Source organism: Austrofundulus limnaeus, unplaced genomic scaffold, assembly GCF_001266775.1.
Source record: "Austrofundulus limnaeus strain Quisiro unplaced genomic scaffold, Austrofundulus_limnaeus-1.0 Scaffold32, whole genome shotgun sequence".
Taxonomy (NCBI): Eukaryota; Metazoa; Chordata; class Actinopteri; order Cyprinodontiformes; family Rivulidae; genus Austrofundulus; species Austrofundulus limnaeus.
Genome location: NW_013952434.1, coordinates 2,179,601 through 2,193,456, shown reverse-complemented (window position 1 = coordinate 2,193,456; position 13,856 = coordinate 2,179,601). Strand labels below are relative to the sequence as shown.

Below are 13,856 nucleotides of genomic sequence, written 5' to 3'. Positions count from 1 at the left end.
GTGTGTGTGTGTGTGTGTGTGTGTGTGTGTGTGTGTGTGTGTGTGTGTGTGTGTGTGTGTGTTCAGAGAGTTTCCCTTATTTTCACTTTTTTTGTCTTTTATGTTATGAAATTGTTCCCTGATTATAACTGCTGTAAAATCTGAGGTGCAATGTTTCTTATTTGTTTCTTGTTTTTTACACTCTGTGGTGGTTTGCTGCTTGTTTTTTTCCCCCCTTCCTGGTTCAGTGTTTTTGGTTACATGTGGTTTTGGATAGTCTTATGCTTACAATAGGGTTGCCACGATAGATTTAGCCATTTCCTTTTTTTTCTTTTTTTTTGTTTTGTTTTGTAGCTTCTTTAACCCAGACTCCAAAGAAGTTGCTTCTCCATAAATTAAATCCATTTTTTTTAATTATGAAACATCTTTATTCAAACCTATAGCAATATGAATGGTATGAACAGTTAATATCTTACCTGCTGCACATAGCTTTCTGAATAAAGTAGAGTTTAATTCTGATCATACTGATGAGCTCAGGGCTAATCTGAGCAAGACAAAAGAGTATTTCTGTCGTGTAAGTTCTGAACTAATCTTCCTCGCTTCAAAAAATCGGAACTGTCCCTTTAAACCAGAGAAGCCCAAACTGGGGCCCGCTGGCCATATTTGGCCCGCCAAGCCATTTGATTTGGCCCACGAACAGTTGCCAAAATTACAAGGTTGTAACCTGTTATCCTATAGGTAGAAACACATTATTTCCATTGGTCAAATGACTATATAAAAGGGCTGTAGTGAAAGTTTTCATTTATGGTGCTGACTTTCTTTGATTTATTAGGATGAAACATGAAATGACAACAAGAAATATTTAGATTAGATTTAACCCCGCATGTAGATTTGCACACTTTATAAGGCCACAAAAACTCATATTTTATCAATTTATGATGTGTCCCATGAGCATATCCTACTTGAGCATGTGGCAGAATTTCTCCAAGTGCACAGACTAAAACAAAAGAGGGTCATTGCATAGCTTAATCGTTAAAAATAAAGGACTTTACTTAAAAAAGTATTTGTATTTCATGTGTTATATTACTACATTTGGCCCACAGCCCTGGATAGATTTTCCTTTTGGCCCCCTCGGGGAAAATGTTTGGGCACCCCTGCTTTAAACCCATGGCTGATGTTGCAGTTTTGCAGTTTTAAATCAACACTACAGACTAAATTTTAATGATAAAGAGACTAAAATTAGATTGAATTTTATGCTGATGGGCAGAAAATTTTAATTTGTAATTGAGTTTTATAGAAGTTGCCTCTGAATCATGAAACTTTGCCCTCATGCTCTCAGCCCGGCTGAGTTTCCAGGCTTCGTTGAGTTTGCGAGGCAGGACAAAGCTATGTCACGGAGGGCAGAATGTGCTCATTGTTCCCAACTGTTTATTTAATGGAAACGTCCCTCTCGGCGCAGAGCCTATAGTCCCAGCTCCCTCCACCTCACCGCCACCGTGGCTCTTTGTCCCTGTACACAGAAAGGGGAAGCGGCGAGCAATGTCCATTTAAAAAACTGTCCAGCTGTCAAAGTGGATCATCTCTGTCCACTCCCCTTCCCGCAGCCTGGCACTGGAAGCCCCAGCGGTGTATCAGGACCGTTAGAGCCAGGCCTTCAGCTTGGATAAAATCTAACATTCTGATTATTTAGAAAAATGTTGCACTTCTACACAGCTTTTTTTAGCAGCATACATAGACAGCGTAATAATTTAACAGTGCATCCAGGTACAACCTGCATGATAAAAGATAAAAATTATAAATATAACATTTCATACGTGCTGACTGAACCCTCAGAGTCCCCCTCTGGTGTCTCTTGAATGGGATTTGAGCAGTGGTGGACACAGCACTGCTAATCGGCTAATAGTGGAACTAGCTTCTCATTCATCGGATTAACTTTTTTTTTTGCTAACGYTGGAAATATTTAGCTTCTGTTAAATTAGTTTCTCATTTTAGTTCACAAAAAAAAAAATCACTAAAAATTATCCCCTCTTACRATCAGTGCTGGATGTGTCAGGCACCATGTATGTAGCATGTAGCATCTTTAGCAGCTAAACCTTAAATAAAGTGTCAAAGAAAAGAAAATAACAGTTAGCAATATTTAAATTACAAATACAAAAAAGGATTATGTATAAAATATGGTACAGAAAGTATTTTCTWTTCATTATTAGACCAACTTTAAATGATATTTATAAAAACACAAACCTGATCTAGGAATGCTTTTAATCTGAAAGGGGTAACTGGAATATATAAGTTATATATTCTATCAAACTAATGTTATATGTTATATATTATAATACAAGTTAGACAGAGTTATAACTCTGGTTTGGATTGGCCGATTTGCCACAGATGATCCCACCCACCTTCAAATTAAACAAATAAAAAACTAAGGAAGGAGGTAAAGATGTGTCACACAGTCATTTTAGCAGTTAGCATTAGCTACCACTTATTTATTTATTTATTTATTTATTTATTTATTTATTTGTTTATTTATTTATTTATTTATTTTGTATGTTTAACAGTTCAGCGTTAGCAGAGATAAGATTCTTGTTTAGCAGATTAGTGGTTAGTGAAGCTAACTTTTGGGTTAGCTGTGCCCACCACTGGATTTTAGAAACCCAAAATAAAAAAGAAACACCTCTTTGGGTTCAAAGTTTTCTATTTTGGCAACCCTACTTCCTACTAGCAGGTTGGTGTTCTTGATTGGTCTGGTCGGTGTGATCAAGTTGGGTTTCAAATGCATTTCTTGGATTTTTCTTTTCACACCAAAATTAACACCACTTATGGTTTGTGTGTGTGTGTGTGTGTGTGTGTGTGTGTGTGTGTGTGTGTGTGTGTGTGTGNGTGTGTGTGTGTGTGTGTGTGTGTGTGTGTGTGTGTGTGTGTGTGTGTGTGTGTGTGTTCTTCCCACAGTGTTGCGACCCATTACGTGTACCCTCAGGCCTTCGTTCAGCCCAGCATGGTCATCCCTCACATACAGCCCGCTGCCGCCGCGCCCGCCGCTGCTTCCTCCCCGTACATCGACTACACCGGAGCCGCCTACGCCCAGTACTCCGCAGCAGCGGCCAGCACAGCGGCCGCCGTGGCCTACGAGCAGTATCCTTACGCCGCCTCCCCAGCCGCCCCGGGCTACGTGGCCACCACGGGCTACGGCTTCGCTGTGCAGCAGCCTTTAGCCGCCGCCGCCCCGGGCTCAGCCGCCGCCGCAGCCGCCGCCTTCGGCCAGTACCAGGCTCAGCAGCTGCAAGCCGACCGCATGCAATAACACCGACTGAGAAGGAGGCGCACCTTCTCCCCAGCCACCGATGCATCACAGGGAGACAGGAAACAGGAAGGAGTGGCTGTCAGGGTGTCTTTAAAAGCTGATGATGAAGATGATGATGACAATGGTGAGGTGGAAACTTCATTTAGTGATTTTCCAACTTGTTGTGCTTTAACCAAAAAAGCAGAAAAGGACAAAAAAGTGCAAATGATTGCCTATTATWACTGTTATTACTGAACTGATTATTATTATTATCATTGTGTTAGAGTACTTAGTTCTAGAGGAACACAGGAACTAATCCCAACGGTTGGTGAACTGTAGGTGTTACACTAAGCCTTTAAGTCCTATTGCTGTCTTTAACGTTAGTTCAGTTATTTAATGCCCTCGTAACATTTCCATTTTATTTATTGTTATTATTATTATGGTTATCGTTGAGGGGTCTGTTAGTTATTTTTGTCCTTTCAAGTGAATTTTCTTTTTTTTTAAGTTAGTGTTTTCTGATAATCAGGGAAATGGAGCCTTTTCAGGAAGTGTCACACACGTTTGATAACCTTTTTTTTATCTTCCTGATGCTGAATGTCCTTTTTTTTTTTTTTTTTAAAGTCAACCTATGCAACGCAAACAAATCGACAAAAGAAAAGAAAAAAAAACTGAAAATGTCATCAACTTGGGTGGGGGGGGGGTGCAAACAAGGCAAAACAAAACAAAAGCAGAGACAATACGAAAGACTAAATCTGTTGCTTTTTCCACGTTTTTACTCACAGTCAGACATCCAGGGTCAAAAACAAAAGGCGGCCCAGGCGTGCGTCTCTGTGAGGGACGGAGCAGCTGCTGGGGGAGGTGGGAGGGGTGGGGGGGGACAGCTTCAGTGCCCCACAGACGGATCTCTCTGGAAGGAACGCATCACTTGTGCACATTTGTTGAGCTGTCACATTTTAATCCCCCCCCCCACCCCCACACACACACACACACACACACACACACACACCCCTCATTCAGTCATGTCAGCACTTCCACCTCTGTGCCGCTGCAGCCTGGTGTCGGGTTTTCACCAAAGCCACCCGGACAACTGCCTCACGTCTGTCAAAAACAGCAGGTGGGCTGGAACGGATTAATGTTTGATGTTACAGTTTTACAGCTATTTAACGAAGAACAATAAAAAAAAGACTATTTAAGATATTTATTTTTGAAGGCTGACACTCTAAGGGTAGAGACTTAGTGGCGGTACTGTATTATTAATATTCTTTATGTACTCATCTCAAGGCATATATAAGTTATTGATTAGTTTCTTATTATATTATTAACATTCTCAACAAAAAATGTTAATGTAGAAGTTATTTAAAACAACGTTATGTGCACTGTACATCTTTTTGACTTTTTAGAGCATTAAATATTAGCTTGCTTTTTTTTGTACAGAGGAGGTTGCTTTAAATGCAGGTCTTTGTTCAGATAGGAAATATTAATAATAAAAAAACGAGCAAAAAATGCTGCTTTCCTCCACTAGAATGTATGGTTGTTGTCAAGGTTTCAGTGGCCGTGCTTCCTCTGCTTCAGATTCATTCAGATGGGCTGTTTTACACTTTTGGGAATTTTATAAATATAAATGTATATATACATATACAGTATATATATACTTGAACTTTTTCTTACAAGGGAAACATAAAAAAATGACGAAAACAAACAAACAAACAAAAAAGAAAAGTTGCCAAGAGGCTTTTTTACTGTCACTGGATGAAGGCTTTTAATGTGTTGCTGTTTAAATGCAAATGTCTCGCTGATAATAAAAACTTTGACTTCAAACATTTTGTTTAATAAAATTGGAATAAAAAGTTCTATATTTGAGAGAAAAAATGGTGTCATTTTTTTTATTTCTTCATCTTTATAAGTACACGCCTTCAGGTTTTTATAGTGGAGAAAATAACGTTTTGAGGATGAAACATGATGTTTCTGTTTATCTATTATTCAWCCATTCTTTAATCAATTATTGATGTTGTAAGGTACGAGCTGCTCCTCCTCAGCTCAGAGGAGTATTTTTGGTCATGACTGAAACATGAAGCCGGGTCACATCACGAGGGTGACCGTGACACAGCACAGATTCAGAGCCTGAGCTGAAATCAGCAGCTGATCTAACGAAATCATGATTACAGTATTTTATTTAAAGAATGATGTGAAGCTGGATGTTCTGCTGCTGGTTAATTATAAAGTTCATTGTTGCTAAAACAATACACTGACTATAGCCTGCAAGAAACTGTTTTGTGTAAAATTTAGTTCATAAAGCCCCCTGTACCTAAATGTAATCCTCCTAATTTACTTTTAAAGCAAAGATTTCTAACAGGTATGTCTTCAGAAATATTCCTTTGCCTTATGTTCCTTTGAAATCAATCATTTTACTCTGCTGGCTGCTGCAGTGCCGGGAAATCCCTTCGTATAATGTCTGACATCATACCATGTCATGAAGATTCTCCTTTTTTTTATTATAGAGCAGGAAATCTCAGTGACATCATAATCTAGAACAAAAAAAATTCCCTCATAAACTTGTTGGTAACCGTGCAATAAAGCTGCCAAATTTCAACAATCATTATGAAGCTTTTCAGAATTTGAAAACGATAAGGTCTTATTATAGAAGTTTTGTCACCTTGTATATTTTTTAAACCAAATTCTATTTTTTTTTCAAATAAACTCTTCTTATTATGTATCTTATTTTGATTCAGACTTAAATTCAAAATATACGTAAGACAAAGAAAAACACGTTAATGACAGCAATAAATACACACATGGTTTGTTCTTCACTAGTCTAAACCTCAGGAAACTCAAGTTAACCCTTACAAAAATAAGTATACCTCAAATACATGTCATCAAAAGGGGGTATTATGTTTTTCCAGGCACATATTCAATTCTATACCACAATCAAGTAACTGTTACCTTCAGCTGTTCTGAAAAAGATGTATACATCAAAAATATTGATTCTGAATTATCTAAACCAGTTGTTTCCCAAAGTTGGGGTCGGGACCCAAAGTGGGGTCCCGAAACATCAAGGTGGGGTCCTGAAAAGATTTTCTGATTCAATTACATTTTTGCTTTAGTTGTTACAAAGGAGTGAGGTTAGTGTATTTAAGATGGATAAATGTAGTATAAAAATATTGTTACTATGCCCATGTTTTGTTGACCTGATACAAATGTTTATCATCCAAAAATAACTGGGGGCACAGGTCTCTGCTGCTGTTATTTTGTGGGTCAGAAGCTGAAAAGTTAAAATAAGTATTTATATTTGTGTATAGTCTGTTTATATTGTCAGAAACCCTGTGTTTTTAGGGTTATTAACAGAGTTCGTGTACTCAGACCAGTCATATTTGGGGTCACAAGTTTTTGCATGGATATTTTGTGGGTCAGAAGATAAAAAAGTTTGGGAACCACTGATCTAAACAACTTGAAATTGTCCTTAGTCTCTTTAAGAACCTCCTACCGTTTCTGACACTCCCACTTCAGGAGAGGTGCTCTGTGGGGCGAGAGCTCTGGTGCAGACTGAGCTCCAGGGAGGAGCTTTGTACAAGTAGGAAGTGTTTTGTACCAGCAAGCGTTTAGCATGAATGAGTCAAAGCAACCCTGGGTGTGTTTATAACGATAGAATGMCATTATAACATGATATAAAGCTAAAATAAAATCGACTGTGCATAATTGCCACCCCTTAAAGTACATTTTCTCATATGTACTTTTATTTTCCAAGTAGGCCCTACACATATATAAATACTAGTAGTTTACTAACAAGTGCACTTCTTGGGACTAAATGGGCCCACTTTAAATTTGTGACTCTGAAGTAGTCATCTTCCAGGTATAGCCTACTGTTAGTTTACTTGTAAAAACTCAATGAATACTGAAAGGAATCTTCTAGACTAGTGGTTCCCAAACTTTTTGTCTTCTGACCCACAAAATATTCATGGCAAAAACTTGTGACCCCAAATATTACAGGTCTGAGTACACAAACTTTGTTAAAAACCATAAAAACACAGGCTGTTTGACAATCTAAACAGCTTATACACAAATATAAATACTTATTTTTACTTATTTTGTGTTTTGGTAATAATTATAGGGAAAATATTGCATCAGCAATTATTTTATTACCCTTTAAATTGATCTCTGGAGATTATCCAAGGTGCTTCATGACCCATAATTGGGTCACAAGCACAACTTTGGGAAACAAAGTGCAGTGGTTCCCAAACTTTTCAGCTTTTGACCCACAAAATAACAGTAGCAGAGACCTGTGCCCCCAGCTATTTTTGGATGATAAACATTTGTATCAGGTCAACTAAACATGGGCATAGTAACAATATTTTTTATACTACATTTATCCATTTTAAATACACTAACCTCACTCCTTTGTAACAACTGAGGCAAAAATGTAATTAATTCAGAAACTTTTTTCAGGACCCCACCTTGATGTTTCGAGACCCCACTTTGGGTCCCGACCCCAACTTTGGGAAACACTGTTCTAGACATATTAGTTCAGCAGTAATAGGCTTACCGTTTTTTTAGTTTATGAAAATACACTTTCAAGTATACTGAAAGTAACCTTTTAAGTTTGCTATAGTTTAATAATACATTTCTAGTCTGCTAAGTGTGAAAAAAAGATCCTTTCCTTGCATAATTATATAATTCACTATTAATGGTGAGTGAAAAAATATGAGCCTAACTTTATGAAGGACAGTCTTAAACCTGGCCTGTCAGTCACCCTCAGATAACTGAAAGGTCTGCCGATATGAGAAACCATAGGAGCACCAAGTAAACCTTTTATTCTGAGGGCAAGGCTCAGKTTTATTTTTAGTAATGTACCATCATGTTAGGATTTTTTCAGATTCTTTCAAAAATGTGTCAAAGACCTGTTTTCGCCTTTTCACTAAAAAGCCCTTGAAAGGAGACCCGTGCAGGGACAAGCAGGGGACAGCCACTGTGTCTCGTCTATTTTTAGCAGAGCCCTCGGAGACAGCGACTGTCCCCCTCCTCCACCACAGAGGACCGAGTCACGGTCCTCCTGGTCTCAGAATCCCCGGTTCATCGTGTTGCTTATTTAGGACAAACCGGAAAAGTGTCTCCGGACCGGACCGAGAGGGAAGACTGCCAGCGAGGAAGTACCGACAAACATCACCGACCGAAGGAAGGAGGTAAAATGTTTATATCATAAAAACAAACAGTCTAATAAAGGAGTCTTTGTTCAGACGAAGGCGGAAGATAGTTTTTTTTTTCGTGTTCATGCCTGTTATCAATATGTTTTATGAAACACTGGACGGATTTTAGTGAAACTTGCAGAAAGTAAATATTTATTGTAAATCTATGACTCGTTATATTTTGGAGTCAACCCGATCCAAGATGGCGGCCGCAGCCTGCTGAATGAAAAAGCACACAAAAATAGCTCCAACTCTGTCTGTTCTTTGGATATTGAGCTAAATTTTGGTGTGGTAGTAGCTGAGACTGTTCCTCAACACATATTTTGAGTGCCTAATGATTAGGCAAGAAATTTGTTAAAAATGTTTGCATTACCTTATTATAGTAAACTGTGTGTGTCTGTTAGCAAAATATCTCACGAACTACTGGAAGGATGTCATTGACACTATCARGTAATGTTCACTGGATATAGTTTAACAATTGTTTAAATTTTGGAGCCAAGCCAATTTAAGATGGCCGCCACCGCCAAGTGACATCAGAAAACACAGAAATGGCAATAACTCAGTAGATTTTACAGTCATTGAGCTAAATTTTGGGGTGGTAGTAGCTGGGAGTCATTTACATCACATACTCCAAGTGCTACCTGTTGTCCTTCATATTTGCTTCATATTTTAGGGTTAAATGTTGCAGTCAAGCCTGCTTGTCTGTTAGCAAAATATCTCATGAACCAGTCAATGGATTTTAATGAAACTCTCAGAAATTAATTAATAGATAAACAAACACAAATGATAAATTTTTGGAGTCAGTTCATTTCAAGATGGCCGCCACAGGTAGTTAATTTTAGTGAACAGAAAAATGTCTATAACTTGGTCAGTTTTAGAGATACTGAGTAAATATTTATCATGGTACGAGCTCGGAGTCATATTCTTAGCTTGACATCTTAYAATATTGCAGGAGGTTATCATTTGACCAAAACGGCTGCAATTATTTTTCAAAAATGAATGATTTCACGAAAAGTGGCGAATGACAATGTTTATTAATGTATTTTTATTTATTTATTTTTTACATTTTTGAAAAAAATCCTAGTTATAATGCCCATACATGATTTAAACATCTTTATTCAGGAATTTTTTTTTAGTTCACATTAATATCCAAAGACTCTGTGTTTTAACTATTGCGTTGACAATGACTGTTATAGAAGAGGTGGCATAAACCAGGAGGTTTTACCTCCTCTTTCCTCTCTACATTGTCTCAGAGTAAAATGCAGAGACGAACAGCAGCAAACTGTGTCCCAGTATAGCCCAAACGATTCAGGAGACTACACAGAGTCTCTCCAGGTTTCTGGTCTCACAGGAGTCGCTGATGTTTCTGACCCACAGAACAGAAATAACCTGTGAGTCCGGCAACAAGCATGTGGCACCRCTGAGAGAGTTTTCCTGGGAGATGACTCCATGACACCCCTCAGGACGTGATAACCAAAAATTACAGACAGGAGCTTTATTCAGTCGGAGCAGCTGATGTATTCCTGCACAGTTTCGTTGTGCTTCTAAAGAATCGTTTTGTGAAGGAAAAGCTCATTAATAATAAAACCATAGGTGTCAGATCAGAAACTGTTAGCTAGCAGTAGTTTGTGTAAACATCAGTGGGACGCTGGGTTGAATTCCTCCTCTGCTGACTAATAAATATTGGAAGCGGTCCTGCGTTGTCTCCTGGTTAGTCAGAGTTAAAGATGGAGAAACTGTTCGCTCTGTGTCTTGTTTTTGTGAGGACTCGGCTACATCAGTTAGGATGGTCAGTTTTTATTTTCATTGTAATAAAAGTTAGAAAAACTGATTTTACAGATGAGTCTCAGCTACTAACATCAAATCTTTACATAATACCTGCAAACTTTAAAGATATTTTTCTGCTGAGTTAAGTGGCTTCACTGTGGTGGCCATCGTGAAATAATAAATTGTAAATATCCATCCAATCATTACAGGCTGAGACTTTCATTAAAACATGTTTTTATTGAGATATTTTGCTGACACACAGGAACAGAACCTTATATRATTTTAGTTGATGATCTCTGTTTTTAGGATCGTCACTATGGAGGGTCTGATGCAGCGGCTGGAGCAGGCGGTGTCTCGCCTGGAGCAGATGTCTGTCACCATGCAGCTGTCCAGTGGCGTGGCTAACGGGAGCTGCGTCAACGGCATCAACGGAGGCGGGGGTACGATTTAAAAAAGTTTAAAAAATCATTTGGGACTTAAAATATTTTTGTTTTCACCGTGTTTCTGAGCTTGAATGAGTAAATGAGGAGGGACTGTGTGTTTGCAGGTGTGTCTCAGAGCGTGGAGGTTTTCGATGTTYTGCTGAAAGGTCCAGTGACAGACTACCTGAACTGCAGCCGGGCGATAGGGAGCGAGGTGGAGAAACACGTGAGTGACATGTCGGCTCATTCAGGCGACAATAAATATTTACTTCATAGAAACACGTTCAGATCTCTTCAGTTCCTTTAAAAGAATCATTATCTTATTTTCTTCTTATCCTGCTTATAAGTTTTAGCTAACCTTTTAATATTTTTAGYTACTACTTTGCYACTGCTRGYTAACATTTTGCTAAGTTTTGTTTACTTAGCCTTTTCAAAGTTTTAGCTATTATTTTGTACTTTTAGCAAGGATTTGACTATTTCATCCTCTGTTTTGTTACATTTACATTTTGGCTAGCCTTTTTCTACTTTAAGTTTTAGCTACTCTTGCTATTTTAGTTTTACCTACTTTTTTGCTACTTTCAACTAGCCTTTGCGATTCTCAACCTCTCAGTTAACTATTAGCTGTTTTTAGCTTCTAGCTAGAATCATGCTGCTTTTAGCTAACCTGGCCTTTTCACACTTTTTTTTTAGCAAAAGTGTTTTGTTACATTTAATTTTTGGCTTACCTTTTCCTTACAGCTACCCTTTTGCTGCTTACATTTTAGCTACTTTAATTAATTAATGTCTTCTACTTGCCTTTTACAATTCTGAAACTTTCAGCTAACCTTTAGCTTTTAGCTACCATTTTGCTTCTTTTAGCTAGTCTTTTGCTACTCTTCGTTACCTCTTTGTTACTTTTAGATTTTAGTTAGCCCTTTGCTAAGTTTAGCTCTTATAAAGCGTTTTGATACTTTAGTTACATTTTTGTACTTTTAGCTTTTAGCAACCTTTTTGCTGTTTTAGTTTTAGTTACTCTTTTTCATTTCTACAAGCCCTTTTACATTTTTGAACATTTCAGCTAATAATTAGCTGTTTTAGTTAAAGTATTTTGCTACTTTCAGTTCTTAGCTAGCCCATGGCAACATTTGTTTTAATTTCATTTGTCTGTTAGCAAAATATTTGAAGAGTCAGTGGATGGATTTTAATAAAGTAATGATCAGATGTTTGCATCTACGACTGAATGACTCAGCCTGATTCAGCTAGTAAACCTTAGCAAACACATACATTTCCTTGATACAGTGAGTTTTATGGATAATGAGTTTTATGTGTTTTCAGCTGAGAGTCATCTGCTTCAAACAATACACATGATGTGAGATTTGTTTCAAACTTTTAGCACATAAGGTGGCAGGTGACGTCTATTCCTTTGAGGAATGTTACTTTAATWTAAAATGTTTTTAATTTTAATCACACATTTTCTCACTGAAGTCTCTCCATCTCCTGGCTCAGCTCTCTAATCTAACTCAATCTGTCAATCAGCGTCTCTGAAGCGTTAATATTATATTTGTTTAACTTATATTACCCAGCTTTTCAACCACTGGATGTGAGATTGATTAAAACTACTACATAACAAGAAGTGGACCTGGTCCTTAAAGAACATTGTCTGATCCTGAGCGTGATTTTTTTATTGCTCAAAGGAACAATAAGCTCTTCAGAATGTTTCCTCTTAAACGGGATCATTTTTGGTTACAGTGGAGCTGATGTTTATCTCACTGAGCACCGGTGTGTAAACAGAAAGGATTGKTCCACTTAAAGACACACAGGTCTGGAAACTGAAGGGTACTGATGTGTGTGTGTGATCTATTCAAAATATATGCATTTATGATTGCAAATGTCTGTTTTTCTCTTCTGCAAAGCCAGAGATGCAAGCGTTTGTGAACTTTGACTTTGTGTGTTTCACAGAAAACCAGTTGGCTGTAAAACCTGTTGTTTTGTCCTCTGAACTGATCCAAAACTACACAGCTTTTTTGGGAGGGGGAAACATAAAACACATTCTAGTTGTGTTTCTTCTGTACTTTAATGAGACACTTTCTATCTCTGTGTCTCATCACTGACCGGACTGGAGGAGGGAGATGAGCGTAACTCAAAGCCAGAGTTATTTCCCTGAAGTTTGCAGAGTCCCTTAAATGGAGAAAGCAGTCCATGGTGGTTCCTTTAGCCTGCAAATGTGTGTACACTATGTATGTGTGTCAGACAGACACATTCACATTTCTGCAGCAGAGAACATTTAGCTTTTCTGAGGTCATTAACACCTAACATATTACTTTTAAAAGGCTACAACACTTTTCATTCACAGGTACYGGCTCAGGATTTGGCTAGCTCAGTTATTAATACCCGGATAAATCTAATAATTTACTTTGAGGGATAGTACAGCTCTTTGGAAGAGGGTTTACCTTATGCGAATATTACTTTACTCAGTTTATGTAGTAAAGAGTTTTAACACTTAAATGTGTTCTTGCAGGCAGAGATGGTGAGCGACGCGCTGCAGACCCAGAGAAAGTTCCTGAAAATGGCCGCCACACACCAGGAACCTGCGCAGGTACAACCAGGTCCCACTCAACTACACAGACACGACCTCTGCAGTTCTTTGGCGGTTTAGTCCAGGACAGTTAATGTAAAATGTTGGCTTGGTTGTTTCGCGAGGCTCAAACTGCTTTAAGCGTTTCACACTCCCCAGCAGGGAGATGAAGCGGACCCAAGTCCCGTGTTTCCCAGGCAGGCCGAGCCGTTCGCAGAGGGATCAGTCCGCTTTGTGACCGAGAAAAATGCTAATGCAACACATTCCCTGCGTGCTCAGGGGCAGAGGCAAAGGAAGGCAGGGGTGTGAGGGAACTGATAATGACATCATCCGTTCGGACTGCTGTTTGTGTCGTGTGTGTCGGTGTCACTGGGGCCACAGTCAGGGTTGCCAGATAAGAAATGACAAACTGTTGTCAGGATGATCTGATGATACGTGGGCGTTTGCGTGAATAAAATCAATTTTTTCAGTTCTAAATGCTAAAACTATGTTGTATTTGGGATTTTTCAAATCGTATTGTATAGACCAGGGGTTCTTAACCTTTTTGACCTCAGGGMCCAATTTGTTGAACATAAAGTGACACGAGGCCCAGTCAGACATTACCAATGTACGGATCAAAAAGATAATTATTCTAAGTCTTGGTTTTATTTTTATTGTATTTACATCATAACTAAACT

The 13,856-nt window shown here is 38.4% G+C and overlaps 2 protein-coding genes across 2 annotated transcripts in view; both read left to right on the top strand.

The window, feature by feature from the left end:
* Positions 1–3,879, top strand: part of rbm24a (RNA binding motif protein 24a) — a 9,466-nt gene extending 5,587 nt beyond the window's left edge. The window contains exon 4 of the mRNA XM_014005822.1: positions 2,929–3,879. Within this exon, the coding sequence (XP_013861276.1) occupies positions 2,929–3,280 (352 nt within the window). The 3' untranslated portion in view covers positions 3,281–3,879. The remainder of the gene's footprint in view (positions 1–2,928) is intronic.
* A 4,359-nt stretch (positions 3,880–8,238) lies between these two features.
* Positions 8,239–13,856, top strand: part of cap2 (cyclase associated actin cytoskeleton regulatory protein 2) — a 17,308-nt gene continuing 11,690 nt past the window's right edge. Inside the window, exons 1-4 of the mRNA XM_014005818.1 lie at positions 8,239–8,433; positions 10,510–10,643; positions 10,751–10,851; positions 13,123–13,200. Of these exons, the coding sequence (XP_013861272.1) occupies positions 10,520–10,643; positions 10,751–10,851; positions 13,123–13,200 (303 nt within the window). The 5' untranslated portion in view covers positions 8,239–8,433; positions 10,510–10,519. The remainder of the gene's footprint in view (positions 8,434–10,509; positions 10,644–10,750; positions 10,852–13,122; positions 13,201–13,856) is intronic.